Genomic DNA, 15,650 nt, shown 5'->3' with positions numbered 1-15,650 from the left:
CAGAAAAGAGCGCTCCAGAGCTGCTGCAGAAAGTGGCAAAAATGATGGGATGAGTGTCTTTGCAGAAAGGAGGAGGCTTTCAGAGGGATTTGTAGTTCTGTGCCTTTTATTGTAATACATTTTTTTATTTTGTACCGGGGATTGAACTCAAGCCCTTGTGCTTGTGAGGCAGGTGCCGGAACCACTGAGCTAAATCCCCAGCATTGTAATACATTTTAAGAAATCGAACATTCACCATATTTTTCCATCACAACTTGTACATAAACTTCTATGAGTCAGAGGAAACATCAAGTGCTCCAGTCTTTGGATTCAGAGGGGAACAGAGGTGTGGGGAAGGTCTGCACCAATTTAAAGGCAAATTCAGGATGACGGATGATGGGGAGGCCGAGGCATTCCCCACGAAGCCCACAAAGGCAGGCCCTGTTCCCGACAGGTTCGCACCAGCCAGGGCCCACCGGGTGGCTGTCCTTGCACCTTTCCTCCTGGGGGAGTCAGTAACCTCCTTAGGGCCTCTCAGCCTGGCCTCAGGGGCACCTGACTACTGTGCTGTATGGGTTCCCAGATCTAGATGCCGCCCCCTTCCAAGAGAGACCCCGGCTCCCGAGCCAAGTGATCCCGAGGGATCCCCGAGCTCCAAGTTCTTAGAGAGTACACAATGGACCTGGAAAGCGAGGCATAGAAAACCCATGCTTGTTCTCATTTTTAAAATCATCCAGCCACATCCTAATCTGAGTTACATGATTTCTTGAGTTGTTTTTCCAGACCCTAAGTTGTGATTTTGAAAGGTACAGTATAACAAAATGAGACAGCAGCAAATCTTAAGCAGAATATAAAATAAACTTATGATCTTCTGAAGTCCTGTTTCAATTTGCATGCGTTCTTTTATTCTGAAAGCCCACCCAACAATGAAACAAACAAAAACAACAAAAACCTCAAGTGGAATGGGGTTAATAAACCCAGCTCTTTCAGCCAGTATGACTTTTAACCTTCTATATTTTATACTCCTACATATAAACACTCTAAGCATTACAAGAAGACACTGAATACATCAGAACATAATCTCAAAGCTCATGTCTCTAGCTACTGCAACCTTTATTCTTTTTTTAGAAGATTTCAAACACCCTAGAAAAATAATAGAAAATAAATGTTACAATATAATAGAGCTGGTGAGGGGAAAAAGATAATCTGGTCTGCAGTAAGAATATGAAAAAATAGGGAGAAGTGGAATTTTTAAAGAAGATACATTTTAAAGCAGAACTGAAGAGGAAAGCACAAACTAAACAACTTTAAGAAAATGGAAGAAAAGAAGCAAATTATTTGATACGGAGAAAGCAGGAGTGAGAGTGTTGCTGCTCATGGCTTTAAGATGAGCGAGGCTGACTGCGGGTAAACAGTTGCCACTGACAGCGTGGCACTGAACAAGGGTAGCAAACACTGCCACTCACACTGTGACGCCCAGCCATGGACAGGCTTCCTTTATACAGGGAATTAACATCAGCTGGCTACTGCAAGTATCTAGGTGACATCTGAAAGAAAGATCTGTTTCTTATAAATTAAATTCCAGCAAACTTTCTGGCATGAGACTCAGAGCCCCACGAAGTGGCTGGCAGAGAGGAAAGGCCTCTAGCATGGGCCTGGGGCAGCCACACCCCCAGGGTGGGAGGCTGAGCCCTGCTCAGCTGCCTCCTTCCACCTGTACCCCACCAGCTCACCTGTGCAGGCGGCGGACAGCAGCCCCCATCTGACCCTGCTTGCAACTCTAAAAGGCAGGTGGAGGCATGGTCCCATTTCAGAGACAAAGCAAGGCCTGGTAGGTAGGTGCAGGCCTGCTTACAACCATGCGCTTCTGAGACAGCTTCTCACTCAGCCCTAGGGCCCCCAGTCCAAAGAGTGTGTGTGTGTGTGTGTGTGTGTGTGTGTGTGTGTGTGTGTGAATTCGCAGGTCAGCCCCACCCCCTAGTCCCTGCTGAAGGTGCCCCCTTCCACAAAAGGCAGAACCGGGCAGTCCAGACACCTCTTTCCTCTGTCTGTGGGGCTCCTCCGTCAGTCGCTGGCTCTCCCACTTTGAGACTATGAAACCTAACTACAAATAAAGAGTCAAATGAAAGACAGATACTAGGAAATGGGGAGAATGTTTTGCAAATGGAAAGGGGACCAGGAGATGGAGGGAGCGGTGGGGAAGAGGACGTGAAAAGAATGAAAACGCGCGAGGTCTACGCACCAGCTACCCACAAGGACGGAACCACCATGTACTGAAGACATGGTAGGAATGGTAAAAGTGAAAATTAAAAAAGAAACCAAACTCTATGTTGAAAGCAAATGTATCTTAGCATGCAAATTGCTCATTAAAAAACCCCAACAAATTGCTCATCAATAAAATTTAAAGAAAAATAAAAGAGAAACAGTACTTGAGGAAGGACAAACAGAAAAAGGGCTTTCCTCCCCCCAAACAGTTTTCTGTATATATACACACACAGTGATCACACTGAACACGTATTCTGATCTCTCACACACACTCACACACACCTCCCTCTCCCCCGGGCCCTGGATGATATTTGGGACAGGTCTTCCTGTTGTGGTCCTGGGCCTCAGTGGCCCTGTTGGTCCCTGCATGCTGTGGTCTCCTGCAGAAGGGACCTGCAGGGGACACAGGACCTTCCAGCCCTCCTGGCCCCCCTAGGTAGCATTCCAGGGTCCTGGTGGAATTTCCACACCTTCTGAAACCGAGGAACCTAAGGTCACCATTTCTGTGACTCCCAGCTACAGTGCTGGGCTGTGGTGTGTCACTGTCACAGGGTCGTGTGGCTGATGTTCATTCACAGGAAGGCTCTCAAATGGTCAAGAAATGAAGCCTGGCGTGGGCCATATGTCTGTAATCCCAGCACTTGGGGGATCACTGCAAGTATGAGGTCAGCCTGGGCTACACAGTCAGTTCAAGGGAGCCTGAGCTACACAGGGAGACCCTGTCCCAAAACAACAAGAAACGGTACTGGTGTTTGGACACGCTTTTTCATTCTTTGTTCTCCGTCCTGATTCTCAGTCGGGTACTCCCAGCACACAGCAGGGTCCCAGCCATTGATCCCCAGCATGGTGCTCACACAGGGGTCAGAAGTCCTGAGGAGCACCTGAGAGACTGGCTGAATGACCGTGATGCCAGCGTGATGTGCCGGGGCACCCAAGGAACAGCAAGCAGAGAGCTGAGAGGGTTTGACGTGTTGCATCAGGGATGCTGGTGTTTGGGTTGTTTCCCCTGGGGCCTCTAAAAGTGGGCACAGAGCTGCTTCACGATGTGCACGGTAGTGCAGACTCCCACTGGAGTCCTGTGGGCCCGGCCTGGGCGCCAGCAGCCCCAGAGCTTGCTGTTTCCACAGCCCAGTCGGTAGGATGTGCCATCGCCACCTGCTTCTTCAAGACCCCAGAGCAGCAGGAAAATCGGTCTTTTCATGCCTCTGTCAGACCCTCCCGACTGCGTTGAGTGGTGGCACATTTCAGGTGAGCATCGGGACCGAGGCCCTCCTCAGCTGGGGTGGCACCCGGGGACTCCAGGGGGCATGGGAGGTGACGTGAGAGGTCTTCTTGGAGGCCCAAGGACAGGCGGGCGGGAGGGAATCCAAGTGTCACTGGGAGGGCGTTGGGAGTGCCCACTCCCTGGCTGGGAGTCCACACAGGAGGGTACCACTGTGAGGGGACCCTGTGACACAGGCCAGGTCCAGAGTCAAGAAGCCCAAAGATGGGAGCCACAGGCTTAGACATTATGGAATGCTTTTATTTCCGCTCTACAACACTAGGTCAGCCTCAGATTTCCTGAGAGTTTGGTCTCTGCACTCAATTGCATCTTGTAACAGTCACAGGAAGTAGCATCGCCCATCGAATGTCACCAGCATTCACAATGTACATTTCCTTACAACTTTACATTATCATGACTTTTCATCCAACTTTACAGTTATTTTTAAAGTTCCTTTATATAGAAAATATATATTCCTTTAGCAGAACAAAACAAGAATTTTCTAATCAGAATATACCGAGAAACAACAAATACATTTATACCCAAATAACAAAAGTGATTTGACTGTTTAAAATATCCCATGATAGACTAATAAGTAGCTTCCACATGAATAAGTAACTTTTGTATTGTTCTTCTAACAATTAGACACACAAAGAGAAAGAATTTCAAGGATTTAAAAAACTCTGACTCCCCCCACCAAAATACTACAGTAGTAAGTACAATCTCATCATGTCGACTGTAGAAAAACATTTCAGAAAATATTTTTGAAAATCTTTGTATAAAATGAATTTGGTACATCATCATCTGAAGGCAAAATCTTTTACAAAATAAATTCAGGTATTGTTGATCAGCAGATCCAAAAGTATTTTAATGAAATAAAATACTTCAATGTGGTAATGGCAAATGAGATCTCCCTAGTGCTTTCAGATACTTATTTGTTACCCCTAAAATGATAATTATTGTCCTAAAGGTGCAAATCTTATCACTCAGTGACCTATATGCCATTTGACCATTCATCTCCTTCAAGTAAAATACCATACAGGTTATAACATGCACGTTATAATCAAAGAGGAAAATACATATGTATTTGAATGAGATATATTAGTTTAAATATCCATAATCTTCGTAAAGCAGAAATCTAAGAATGCTGTTTGGTCGCCTGGATGCTTTTGGTCAAGAAAACCCACATTCAGATTTGTCTCAGGCAAGTGCTAGGGCAACACAGAGCAGGTTTCCGTTACCCATACCGCTGGAAACACTGGGAACAGTTGCGCTTTTTGGTCTGATCTGGGCGGTGCACAGGAAGCCGATGGCAGCAGTCTGTACCTACTCAGAACCTCCTAGGAGTGGCAGGTCAGTGGCAGCATTCCTGGCCCGCGCCCGCTTGCCCGCCTTAGGACATAGTGCAATCCTCTTTGCCCTTGCTCTTCTCATTCCCTTCTTTTGTGGGGCCTCCACTTTCTGAGCCCAAGTCCCCCAGCTCTCCGTGTGGCACAGAAAAGCCAGCCGTTTCTAGGCCGACGCTGCCTGTGTCTTCCTTGGGACTTCCTGTCTGACAGGTACCCTCAACGGCTGCTGAGAGGCTTTCATTTTGCAGCAAGGAGCTGCTGGTCCCATCCGGGTCCTCCGGCTCTGAAGCGACACCGTCTGTGACACCTTCCCCTAATTCTTCATCGCTATCATGTGTGCCTGATGATGGGATGGTATTCCCCGCCAAATCCATGGTGTCGCCCAGAGCTTCCTCCGTCCCTACCTCTGTTTTCACGCTGTCATCCTCTTGGTTAAATTTTCCGTCCAACTCTGCCTCAGGACAATCATCACATCCACCACTTTCTGCTGTGATTTTCTGTGTTCTATTTCCGGCCACCTCCTCCTGTGCTGCTCCAGCGAGGTGTCCCTGCTCCTCCTGAACTTCGCCTCTGTCTGTGTCTGGATAGGTCAGCTCTTTCTTAATATCTTCCAGGCTTTCTACGGACATGGGTGACTTTTTCTTCTTATTTTTCTTTTTCTTATTCTTTGACTTCTTCTGGGATGACTCTGATCCCTCTGCCTGGTGATCACTTTTTCTTTCACTGGGTTCACGGTTGGTGTTTGCCCTCCCTGGACCCGGGGCTTCCTCTAGGCTGCTCTTGGCTGTGGGAGCCCCAGGCATGGGCTGGGCTTCTGTCGGGACTGGTTTCTCGGCCTGCGTGTCCCCATCTCCCTCCTCCTCCATGCTGTCCTCCCCGCCCACTCTTGCACTCCGACAGGTGGCCTCCCCAGGCTCAGCTGCTTCCTGGTCAGCCAGCTCCTTCTCTGAGCCGCGCCTTGTGCTGGAGTCCAGCTCATCAACCAGGCCACGCTCAGGATCACTCCCAGGGGCCCCAGCTGCAGCTCCCCCTGGCTCTGCCTCCTCCTGGGTGTGGCCCCCGCCTGGCGCCCTGGGATCTGCACTGCTCGCCGGCTCCGCTTCAGGCCCCTGACAGGGTTTCCGGTGAAGCTCTTCCATGTCCGTTTCCCAGTCTTGGTTTTCTTGGTCCTGCCTCCTCCCCACAGATTCTTCACTTTGGTCTAAGACATCCAAAGCATTACAGGTGTCCAGCCCATGCACGGGACCTGAGGCCTCACTGCCTGAATCCTCTGGACACTCGGGGTGCCCCAGGGATGCTCCCGTCCACTCGGCTGGCACGTCTGGGACTTCCTGTGACCCAACCTGCTCTGCAGTTTCGTGGCTGTCTGGACTTTGGCTTTGGACTTGCTCCTCACATTCAGCATTTGCTAAGTTTTTGGACAGTTCCTGGGCCTTGGAGTATTCACCAGGACATGATCCCTCTATGTCCACACCATCTTTTACTGTGTCCTCTTTGTGTTGTTCTTGCTCAGTGTTCTGCAAGATTTCTCTTTTCCCCATATTCTCCACAATTTCATTTTCCACCTCCACTTCTTTGGCTCTTCCTAAAAGACCATTGAGAGAATTGAAGGGACCCCAGGAGGCAGTGACCACTTAATATATGTTACAATGTAAAGGCAAGTGCAGACTCCCACCCTCCCTGTTCTGAGACTGAGAGGGAGAGAGAGAGAGAGAGACAGAGAGAGAGAGAGAGAGAGAGCGTGCACGCTTGAGTCATCAAGAGAATCTCACGCCACAGAAGCCTTGCCATGTCTGTGTGGCAAAGTAGTAACTGCATTAGTGTGGTTTTGCCTCCGTCTCCAAGGCAGCATGGCCGCTGGACTGTGAGTATGAACCCATCTGTACAGGTGAAGTTACACCTGAACAGATCAAAGAGCTTGGACTAGGCAGCCAAACAATTCAAAAGAATGTGCTTCAGGCTTCAGGAGACTTCCGACCCACTTTCCCATTCTCCTTTCTAGCACCACCTTGACAACTCACACAATTCAAGACTCTCTGGATGCTACCCGGTCCTAACTGAGGACTGCAAATAACTTTTGACAAAGAACACTTTGTTTACTTTTAGAAACTCAGCCTCAAAGTCAGCCTCAAGAAAGATGCTTTGGGAGTAGCTCACAAAAGGCAGAAGGAATCTGTGTTCTGCTAGGAGCACCGCCTGCTGGCCGGGTGTCCTGTGTCTGCTCCAGGGGGTGGCAAGGTCCCAGCAGGAAGCAGTGCTTCAGACCAAGGTGACCATGCAACCCAACAGATCACCCACCAGTGACAAGCGCGTCGCTGGTCTGGAATGAGCAGGTTTATGTGGGATTCTCCAAAGGAATAAAACAAAACCCTATGGCTGGAGTCAGAGCCTGGAGATCAAAACTCAGGGGTCCCGTGGCTGAGGTGTAACCCGGGAAATGGGGTGATGCCCACACTCCTGCCACGTTTACTTTACCCTTCAGCCATCTCTACATCGCATGTCCGGTGAAGCACACAAATTAAAAATCAGCACACATATGGGACGTCCTGGCAGAGTCTATGGTCAGAGACACTTGGAAAGTACTCACAGATCTGGGCCTTATGGTCCTTTAAACATCTCAAAAGGGTTATGAGAGACCTGTAAAATGTGTATTTTGACAAGAGCTACATGATCCAATCCCTAGCTCCTCAGGGATCACTCACAGAGGCATTAATTCACCTCATTTCCCCAACAACTTTTACATAGTTACAAAAGCTGTGTCTCCTTAGCAGACATAAAGGTGAGGAGGCTGCTTCTGGGAAGCCCCGAGGATTGAAGCTGAGGCCTGCTGCTTTCTACATCTGTATCCATAAGAGGAGCCAGATAAAAGCTCCTAACTCAGAGTCAAGGCCACTCTGCTCCAACCCCGCCATAAGAAGCTGGAAAGTAGCTGGTCACCGGGACAAACAGGCTTTTCTGGGGGCCACAGTGCTGGGCTGTGTGCCAGAATCTGTCACCCCAAAGCAGATGTGACAAATGCTAACCAGTGGATCCCAACACATCGTGACACACTCCCATGATCTGCTGGGCTCCCCAACTCTTCACTCTTGCAGAAGCAGAATCAAAGCACACATATAGGACCCCCTCACACAGGGGCAGGGGTACCCCCCTCCTGCTGGGAGGCGCCCCCATGGCCATCTGCCACCAGCACCAGCACCTGGGCGAGGGCCCGGCTGGCACACCCGTTCTAACCCAGGGACGCTCAAAGGCTGCTCTTGGCACACATGTAAGCAGAACCAAGTGGTTCTCTCTACACTGTCACTTAGTTTGAAACTGCTCCATTTGGTAGCTCCGAAAAGCAAAGAGACGAGTACTTGAGCCGTTGGTGTGAGCACTAGACAGACACATGCCAGGCAACACGTGTGGTGATCACAGCGCCAGGCAGGAGCTCGCTGCCATGTGACGGAGCAGGCCATGCTGGCGACGGTTAAAGATCAGTGATGGAGACTGAGGCTCTGACAATGCATGGAAGGTGGACTAGTGATGGCCAGAAAGACCACAGGACCAAAAAGAAAGACATACTCACCCCGTGTCCCATCCCCAGGTGACATGAGGGCACTCAACTCCTCCTTTGTCATCTTGGTAGGGGCTGGGGCAAGGTTATTTAGTGTGTCTTCAGTTTCTCCGTTGGGAGCTACTTCTGAATTTAGGATTATTCCGTGTTTCTGGGGGGGAAAACAGGCTCATTGTAATACTTGATTTACTGGTAAAACAGTTTTACTAATCACTATAGAAAGCAAAGCTGTTTATCTTGCAGTAGCGGATAACTCCCCAGACAGGGGAGACCAGGGACCATAGCTATGAATATGTTAGCACCCTGCATCTGCAGCCATGGCCTGATCTGGGGACAGACTCTCATAGGCATCCTTCCCACCGGGGCGGGGCCTGCAGGCTGTCACAGAGGGCAGCACCAGGCAACCACTGTGGCTAAGGCCCTGGCTGTGTGCTCTGAAGAGGGAGACAGAGACAGGATGTATGCACAGGTTCCGGAGGGAAGAAACCAAATGTAGCTTAAAGAAAGAGTCGAGAGCGGCAGGATGCGTGGTGTGGGTGGAGGGGAAACACTGTGCTCACGCGTATGCAGACCTGCTGCAATCCGGCTCCAGGACCGCCCTACCGTCCACTGCGCAGCCCCCGGCTCTGTCCCGATGCCCGGCCTCCTCGTGGGTACACACAGCCTGGGCTGCTCTGCTCTGGCCAGGCATGTGGAACAGATATAAGCACTCAGGGCTCTGCAGGGCTGTGCACCTCTGCACTGCAGGGGTGCCTGAGGGGCTTTCACTGCATACAGAGCTGGAGAAGCCTTGCCTCTGAGGGTGGGGGAATCTCAGGAGCTGCCAGAAACTCAGCGCGGGGCTCTTGGCTGCTTCACAGAAGAGCCCCGCCTATACACAGCCCAGGGCAGGGGCACGAGCCTGGGCGGCACGGGTGTGCCACGTGGCCTGGGACGGGAGCCACTAACGGCCGGCCTGTGGCCACCGGCACGGTGGTGCTCTGGCTTCCTACCTTGAACTCCTCTTTCAGCTTCACTACTTCTTCTCTAAGGCCATCGCGCTCACTCCTTACGGAGTCAAAGAACTCTTTCTGCCTCTCTAGAGCCTGTGTGTGCAGCAAGCAAAGAGAAAGGAGAGTCACAGAGTGGAGAGGCTACTTGGCACAGGGGCCGGAGGCTGCGTCCCAGACACTGACAGGTGCTTGAGACACAAACAGGGCACGAGCGGGCAGTGGCTCATGTGGGCGCCATGACCCACCCCGGGAAATAGCAGCCTTTCCAAGCCCAAGCCCCTGGGTTCTGTGAGACCCAGCAGACAAAGTCACCACCTCGCTGTCTGGCTTGGTTTGTGGTACTGGAGAGTTAGCAGGAGTGACACACCACTTAAATGGTGGCCAGATACAGTACAAATAGGAGCTGGGCGTGGTGGCGCACACCTGTGATTCCAGCTCTCAGGAGGCCGAGGCAGGAAGGAGCCTGCCATGAGTTTTAAGGCCAGCCTGGAATAGCAGGACCGTCTCAAAAACAAAAACAAGCAACCCCAAAAAGAACAAAAAGGAACACTAAAGAGACCTCCAGAATGACAACCGTTTTATAGGCATTTGTTGTCACACACAAACCTCAGTGGCCAGAGTGCAGGAAGGTGCATGCACAATCCCAGCCCAGTGGCGTGACCCTGTCAGGGCGGAGCCACCGGCGTGGTGATGTGGCACCTTTAGACCCCTGGCAGGGCTGTCACACAGGCTGCCATTCTTTAGACACATCTGTCATTATGAATCGGCAGTGAAAGGGTCCCTTTCCTCCTGCCTGTCACTCCCAAATGTGGGAGGGTCACTTTGCCTCTGCCCATGTGGCGATTCCTGGGTGGGAACGTGGAGGCACAGCCCCTGCCCCTTCCTCAACCCCTCTGAGAAAAAACTGGGGCAGGGAATTCAGGGAAGCCTGTCCATGCTGCTTGGACGCACAGACCCTCGAAGGGCTGTAGGTGTGCCCACCAGAGCGGGAACTGCTGTCGGGGCTACATGCATGCCCACACAAGCACTGCTGCGAAGCCCAGACCAAAAGAACCCCATTCACGAAGCAGCTTGCCACAGGAGTAGGGTTTTGGAGACTTGAGAATCCTACCCCTATCTTTTTGTCTTTCCACTCTATTGTTTCCTGAAGATCAGAAATCTCCCTGATATAACTCGCCTGTTTCTGCTGTAGCTGTCGGATTTCCTGAAGAAAGGAACAGATGGAGAGAAAGCAGGTAAAGGGTTAAGCAGGAGAGAACAGCCAGCATGAGGCGAGCTGAATGCTCGCTTGGACAGTGGACAGGAAGGACCATGGCACCTCACCGACCCTGAATCCACTGCACACTGGGGTTGTTTTCCCTCCCGCCTCTCAGCTTCCAGAAACACAGAGAGAAAAGCTGCTTGGTGACATTCTTGCCCAAACCCTGTAAGTCATGTGCTGCCTCACTAGGGGGTGCAGTCGGGTGACCCTGCCACTGTGCGAACCCAAGAGCCCTGAAGGAGTGTAGGTGACGGTGATGCTGTGTGCCGCCTGGGACCGTTGTCAGACTACTTCCATTTCCTGCTGACAATCACAAATGGCCACAAATTCAGTGGCTTGGACCAACACAAATTTATTTTCTTACAGTTCTGGAGAAGGGAAGTTCAGTGAGTCTCAGAGGCTACAAATGGGGTGAGAGCAGGCCTGGTCCTTCCTGGGGAGCCTGGGGAAGGCTGTTTCCTCACCTTGCCCACCTTCCAGACCTTCTTGCCTCCACTCCCTGGCTTCAGCCCTTCTTCCGCCCTCAACTTGGCTTCCCCTTATGGGGACCCTGTGATGACATCAGGCCCCCAGCTGGTCCAGGGGACTGTCGTTCTCTGGAGGTCTTGAATTTAGTCCCATCTGCAAGATCCCTTCACCACGCAAGGTGACACACTGGGCCTCTCTCAGAGTGGCACACGCGGGACCATTACAGAGACAAGGAGAGAGCTGCTGCTCTGAGCAAGGCCTGGCGCATCAGGGTAAATGCTGTTTTAAGATCACTGACAACACGACCAAATGTCCTGCGCTGAACTATGTCCCCGAGTCCCCAGCTGAAGCCCTGACCTCCAAAGTGACAGTGTGTGGAGAGCCAGCCTTCAGGTGTTAACAAGGTTAATGGGGTCCTCAGGTGCCCTGCTCTGGTACAGCTCCTGTCCTTATGAGAAATTCCATGTCCTCTCTGCCCCGCAGAGCCCAGCTGCAGGCCAGGCAGGGGCCTCCCTGGCCCCGACCCCGATTCGGGACTTCGGTCTCCAGAGCAGTGAGGAAATGAGCTCTGTGTTGTTGCCCAGTCTGTGGAGATTTTTCACAGCTGCCTGAACTAAACAGCAGGAACCCAGGAAATGGCCCAGAGCAGGGGAAGAGCCCCCACCTCCAGCATCGCATCTCTCTGCCGCAGGGCCTCCTTCACCTCGGCGAACTGGAACTGCAGCACACTGTGCGCATGCCTCTCCCGCTCGAACTCCTGGGGAGGAAACAGCCAGGCTGTATCAACGTAGCTCACTCGGTGACCTCTGCAGCCACGTCAGCTCCACCTCCAAGGCAAATGGCCGGGAGGGCACCCTGAGATGCAGGGGTGCCGGGCCGGGACAGGACAGGACGATACAACCCCTCCATTTCAAACAGGCCCAGGAACGTGTGCTGGGTAAAGGAGGCTGAGGCTAACGCAGCTGGCCTGGTGATCAGCCTCCTCCTGGGACATGGCAGGGAGGGCTGGGCCTGGCCCAACCTTCCCGCTGTGAGGCTCGCTCCTGGGGTCCCAGTGGCACATCCCCCACCCCGGCTTGGCCCCAGCTAACTCTGCTGAAGCTTAGTCCCGGACCTATCCTGGACCAGCTGCCCCGCCTGGGTGGCAGCCCCTTCCTGGCACTGACAGGAGCATCCCTCGGGGCTGGCCAGCCCTGCCCTGCCTGAGAGCCCCGGAGGATGGTGTCCTCAGCATGGTGCTGGCCACAGCGTGCGGCCAGACGCACCCTGCTCTCAGAGCTTGGCTGTCAGGAGCGGAAGCTGTCAGCCTCTAGGCCAGCTCGGAGGCAGCCAAGCAGGAGACCTCTGAGTCGTTAATCAGACCCCAGTTTTAACCCTTGGGGTTTTGAAGACACAGCCAGTCAAAGAAGAAAAAGACAACATTCACGCATGAGCGTCCATCTTGCTCAGAATCTCTACAGAACTGGACACTGTTGGGGTTTGATAAGTCAACCATGTCTAAAAACGTGGGAAAACAAGTAGTCCTGGCATTGTGTCTCACAGAGAACCTGAGTGGAGGCTTCCCAGCCCTGTCTGCTGTCCCACGCCTCTGTACGGACTCGGGCTGAGCACATAACGAGCAGTGAAGCAGCCCCACTGGTCCTACTGGAAAGCCCACACAGGACGTCCCTTCCGCAGGCCTGGAGGTATCTGGGTTTTGTTGCTGTTGATTTTTTTTTTTGTACTGGGGATCAAACTTGGGACCTTGCACTTTCGAGAGAGGTACAGCACCACTGAGTTAAATCCCTGGCCCTGTTTTCTGTTTGTTTGAGACCAGGGTTCCCTATGTAGCCCAGGTGGGCCTCGAACTCACGGCACTCCTCCTCCCTATACGTCCTCAGTGCTGAGATCACAAGCATGTGCCCTACATCCGGAGCTGAAGGCATTAAATGGAGTAACTGTGTCTTTTACCAATCAGCAGAAAATACACGAATATAATTATCTTAAAATCTTTGATACTCTGGGGGCATGGTGGTGCACACCTGTTATCCCACTACTTGGGAGGCTGAGGCAGGAGAATCGGTGTGAGTTTGAGGCCAGCCCGGGCCACACAGTGAGACCCTGTCTCCAAAAACAAAACAAAACAATAATAATATCTGATGCTTGTATTTCTCCGTGATGGTGAACCAATTAAAACTTGCACTATGAATTAACTGGAGACATCTGAGTCATCTGAGAGGCCTGTCCAAGCACGCGGCTTCTCGTGGCATGCATTTGCCTCCTGTGCTAAATGCTACTGCTTCTGTAGGAAAACTGTTCTCTACTTGTTGAATTCTGCACTTCGCCGTTTCAAGTCACTCAGTGGAGACTGTGGTACCCTCACTCTAGAGCTCGTGGGTGCCCTTGGACACGCATGCATGCACACGCACACTTTCCCACCACCTCTCCTGGTCACCTTGCTCTTCTGCTCACACTGCCGCCGGGACTCGGCCAGCTCCTCCTCCAGCTCCAGCAGCGTGTCTTTGAGCGCGTCCACCTGGTACATGAAGTTGGTCTTCTCATTGTCCAGCTGCGCATTGGAAACCATCGCCTTCTTGTACTTCTCTTCTACTTCTGCGAGCGAGTCCTGCAGAAAGAGGTCATGGGCTTGAAACTGCATTAGGAAAACCTAAGTAAAGACGAATTCGGTTTTCTTTAGAAAAGCTCAACCTTTGGCGAATGTAGACTTTAGTTCTGAGCATGAATAATCACAACGGGCAGCACATGCAATTCCAGAGGACAGTAGACACCCTCTCGAGGGGCCCGGGGGAGGGCACTGTATCCTCCCGCTGGGAAATATGGCTGGCCAGTGACTTGTGACTCAGCAGCCAGGCTGCCCCCGTGGGATCAGGGCTGCTCAACGGGCACCTTACATAATCACCAAGTCTGGGGAGAGCAGGTGACGAGGAGGAGGGCGGGCCACACCCTGCCACAGGTGACTGCCTCCCTGCCTGGCGCGAGAACCAGGAAACAGCTAGCGGTAATTTCAGACTTTTGGCCCATTGGAACATTACACAAGCACACAGGTCTCACTGGGCAGGTCCTGGAAAGACAAAGGTCAGTCCTTGGAGAGGCCAGCAGGGAACAAGGCCCACAAGACAAACATGGCGCCCTCATGTGGCACACATGTCACAGGTCCTGGAACAGCAGGTGCCAAAGCCAAGAGAACACAGGGCAGAGCCAGTCACCAGGCGCAGACCACCCAATGCTAAGGAAACTGGCTGAGTGGCTTGGCTGGGGCTCATGGAGACCTGTGTGGCCCTGTCCTGTCCTTCCAAACTAGGGAACAATTTCATTTGGGTCCAGTGGTTTCTGGTGGGCTTGGTGACTCCCCTTTTGATGTGAGTTGAAAGCCAGAGTTCTAACACTTCCCCTTTTAAATAGAAGTGACAATTTTGAGAAGGACGGCTAGGCATGTGGCCTATGTCCCCTCCTGTTTGGTGTCTGGTACTGGGTTGAGACTACTTCCCAGGTACTTTCTGGGGAGGTGAGAAGGAAGGAACAGATCTGCCATAAGCTGCCTGGTGCATCCAGCTGCCGTATTTCCATGGCAACCATTCATCTTCCCATTAGGGCGAGGGTGAATTTGTTCCCCATCAGCACTGTAGAGTAAGCCGGGAGCATGTGCACACTCGAGTCTGGGATGACACACGTTCAGAAGCTGCCTCCATTAGTAAAGTCTCACGGCATGCAAATAACTGGGAGCTTCCCAAAGCACGTGTTATCGGACAGTGGGTGTTCTGAGAAGCAAACAGGTGGAGCACGTTTGTACACAAGGACTAGGGAGGTGAAGAGAACCAAAGTCCTTCTGTGAGTGTCCGGTGCATCTGGACACTAGCTTTCAGCCTGGAGGAGGACAGCGAACTGGACACACATTGGGGAACGTGTTAGTGACCTCCTAAGGAGCCATAGCTTCAGTGCCAGGCTGCACTGGGGGAGGACAGGGTGAGCTGCCCTGGGAACCCCGCCACACTCTCCTAGCTGAGGGGGATTAGCGTCATGAGCCCACACTTCACACACTGGTACCTTCATCTCTTTCAGTCCCTGAATGTATCTGCCTTCTACGTCCTGAATCTGGTCCTTTAACTCACTGAGTTCCTGGGGAAGTGGCAAATGGCAGATGTTGTTAGAGGGAGATCACACACTGGAGGAGGTCACATACAGCCAAATCTTTCCCACGCCCAGGTTTCCCATTTCTATCATCTGGGCAGCGTGAGTACCCATTTTCTTTTCAAGCATTAAAGGAAAATAAATTGCAACATTGCAAAGGCTAAAATGTAAGTGTATGTCTGCTAAATTTACACAATTTCACAAAACCTAGGTGTAACTTGTACACAGAGGTACCTGGGCACTCGTCGTTAACTGGCTCTGGAAGGTGAAGCAAGTACCCCAAGTGACAAGCACCAGAGAGATGGCTCTGTCTAAACTAGTCTATAGTCAGCAGTAGCTGATGATGGCAAGTCTCACCTGGGCATGAGGACCAAACGGACAAGAACCAGGACAA

General features: G+C 51.9%; 1 protein-coding gene across 1 annotated transcript in view; it reads right to left on the bottom strand.

Annotated features, from left to right (window-relative positions):
- Positions 1–1,150: 1,150 nt before the first annotated feature.
- The window catches only part of Lrrfip1 (LRR binding FLII interacting protein 1), a 58,901-nt gene continuing 44,401 nt past the window's right edge, over positions 1,151–15,650 (bottom strand). The window contains exons 20-25 of the mRNA XM_033763993.1: positions 13,563–13,733; positions 11,793–11,885; positions 10,511–10,603; positions 9,400–9,492; positions 8,420–8,558; positions 1,151–6,439 (exon numbers count right to left, since the gene is read on the bottom strand). Coding sequence (XP_033619884.1) covers positions 4,899–6,439; positions 8,420–8,558; positions 9,400–9,492; positions 10,511–10,603; positions 11,793–11,885; positions 13,563–13,733 — 2,130 coding nt within the window. The 3' untranslated portion in view covers positions 1,151–4,898. The remainder of the gene's footprint in view (positions 6,440–8,419; positions 8,559–9,399; positions 9,493–10,510; positions 10,604–11,792; positions 11,886–13,562; positions 13,734–15,650) is intronic.

This window comes from Fukomys damarensis, unplaced genomic scaffold (genome assembly GCF_012274545.1).
Source record: "Fukomys damarensis isolate Sample0158 unplaced genomic scaffold, DMR_v1.0_HiC HiC_scaffold_16, whole genome shotgun sequence".
Lineage (NCBI taxonomy): Eukaryota > Metazoa > Chordata > Mammalia > Rodentia > Bathyergidae > Fukomys > Fukomys damarensis.
This window is presented reverse-complemented; position numbering and strand designations above follow the sequence as displayed.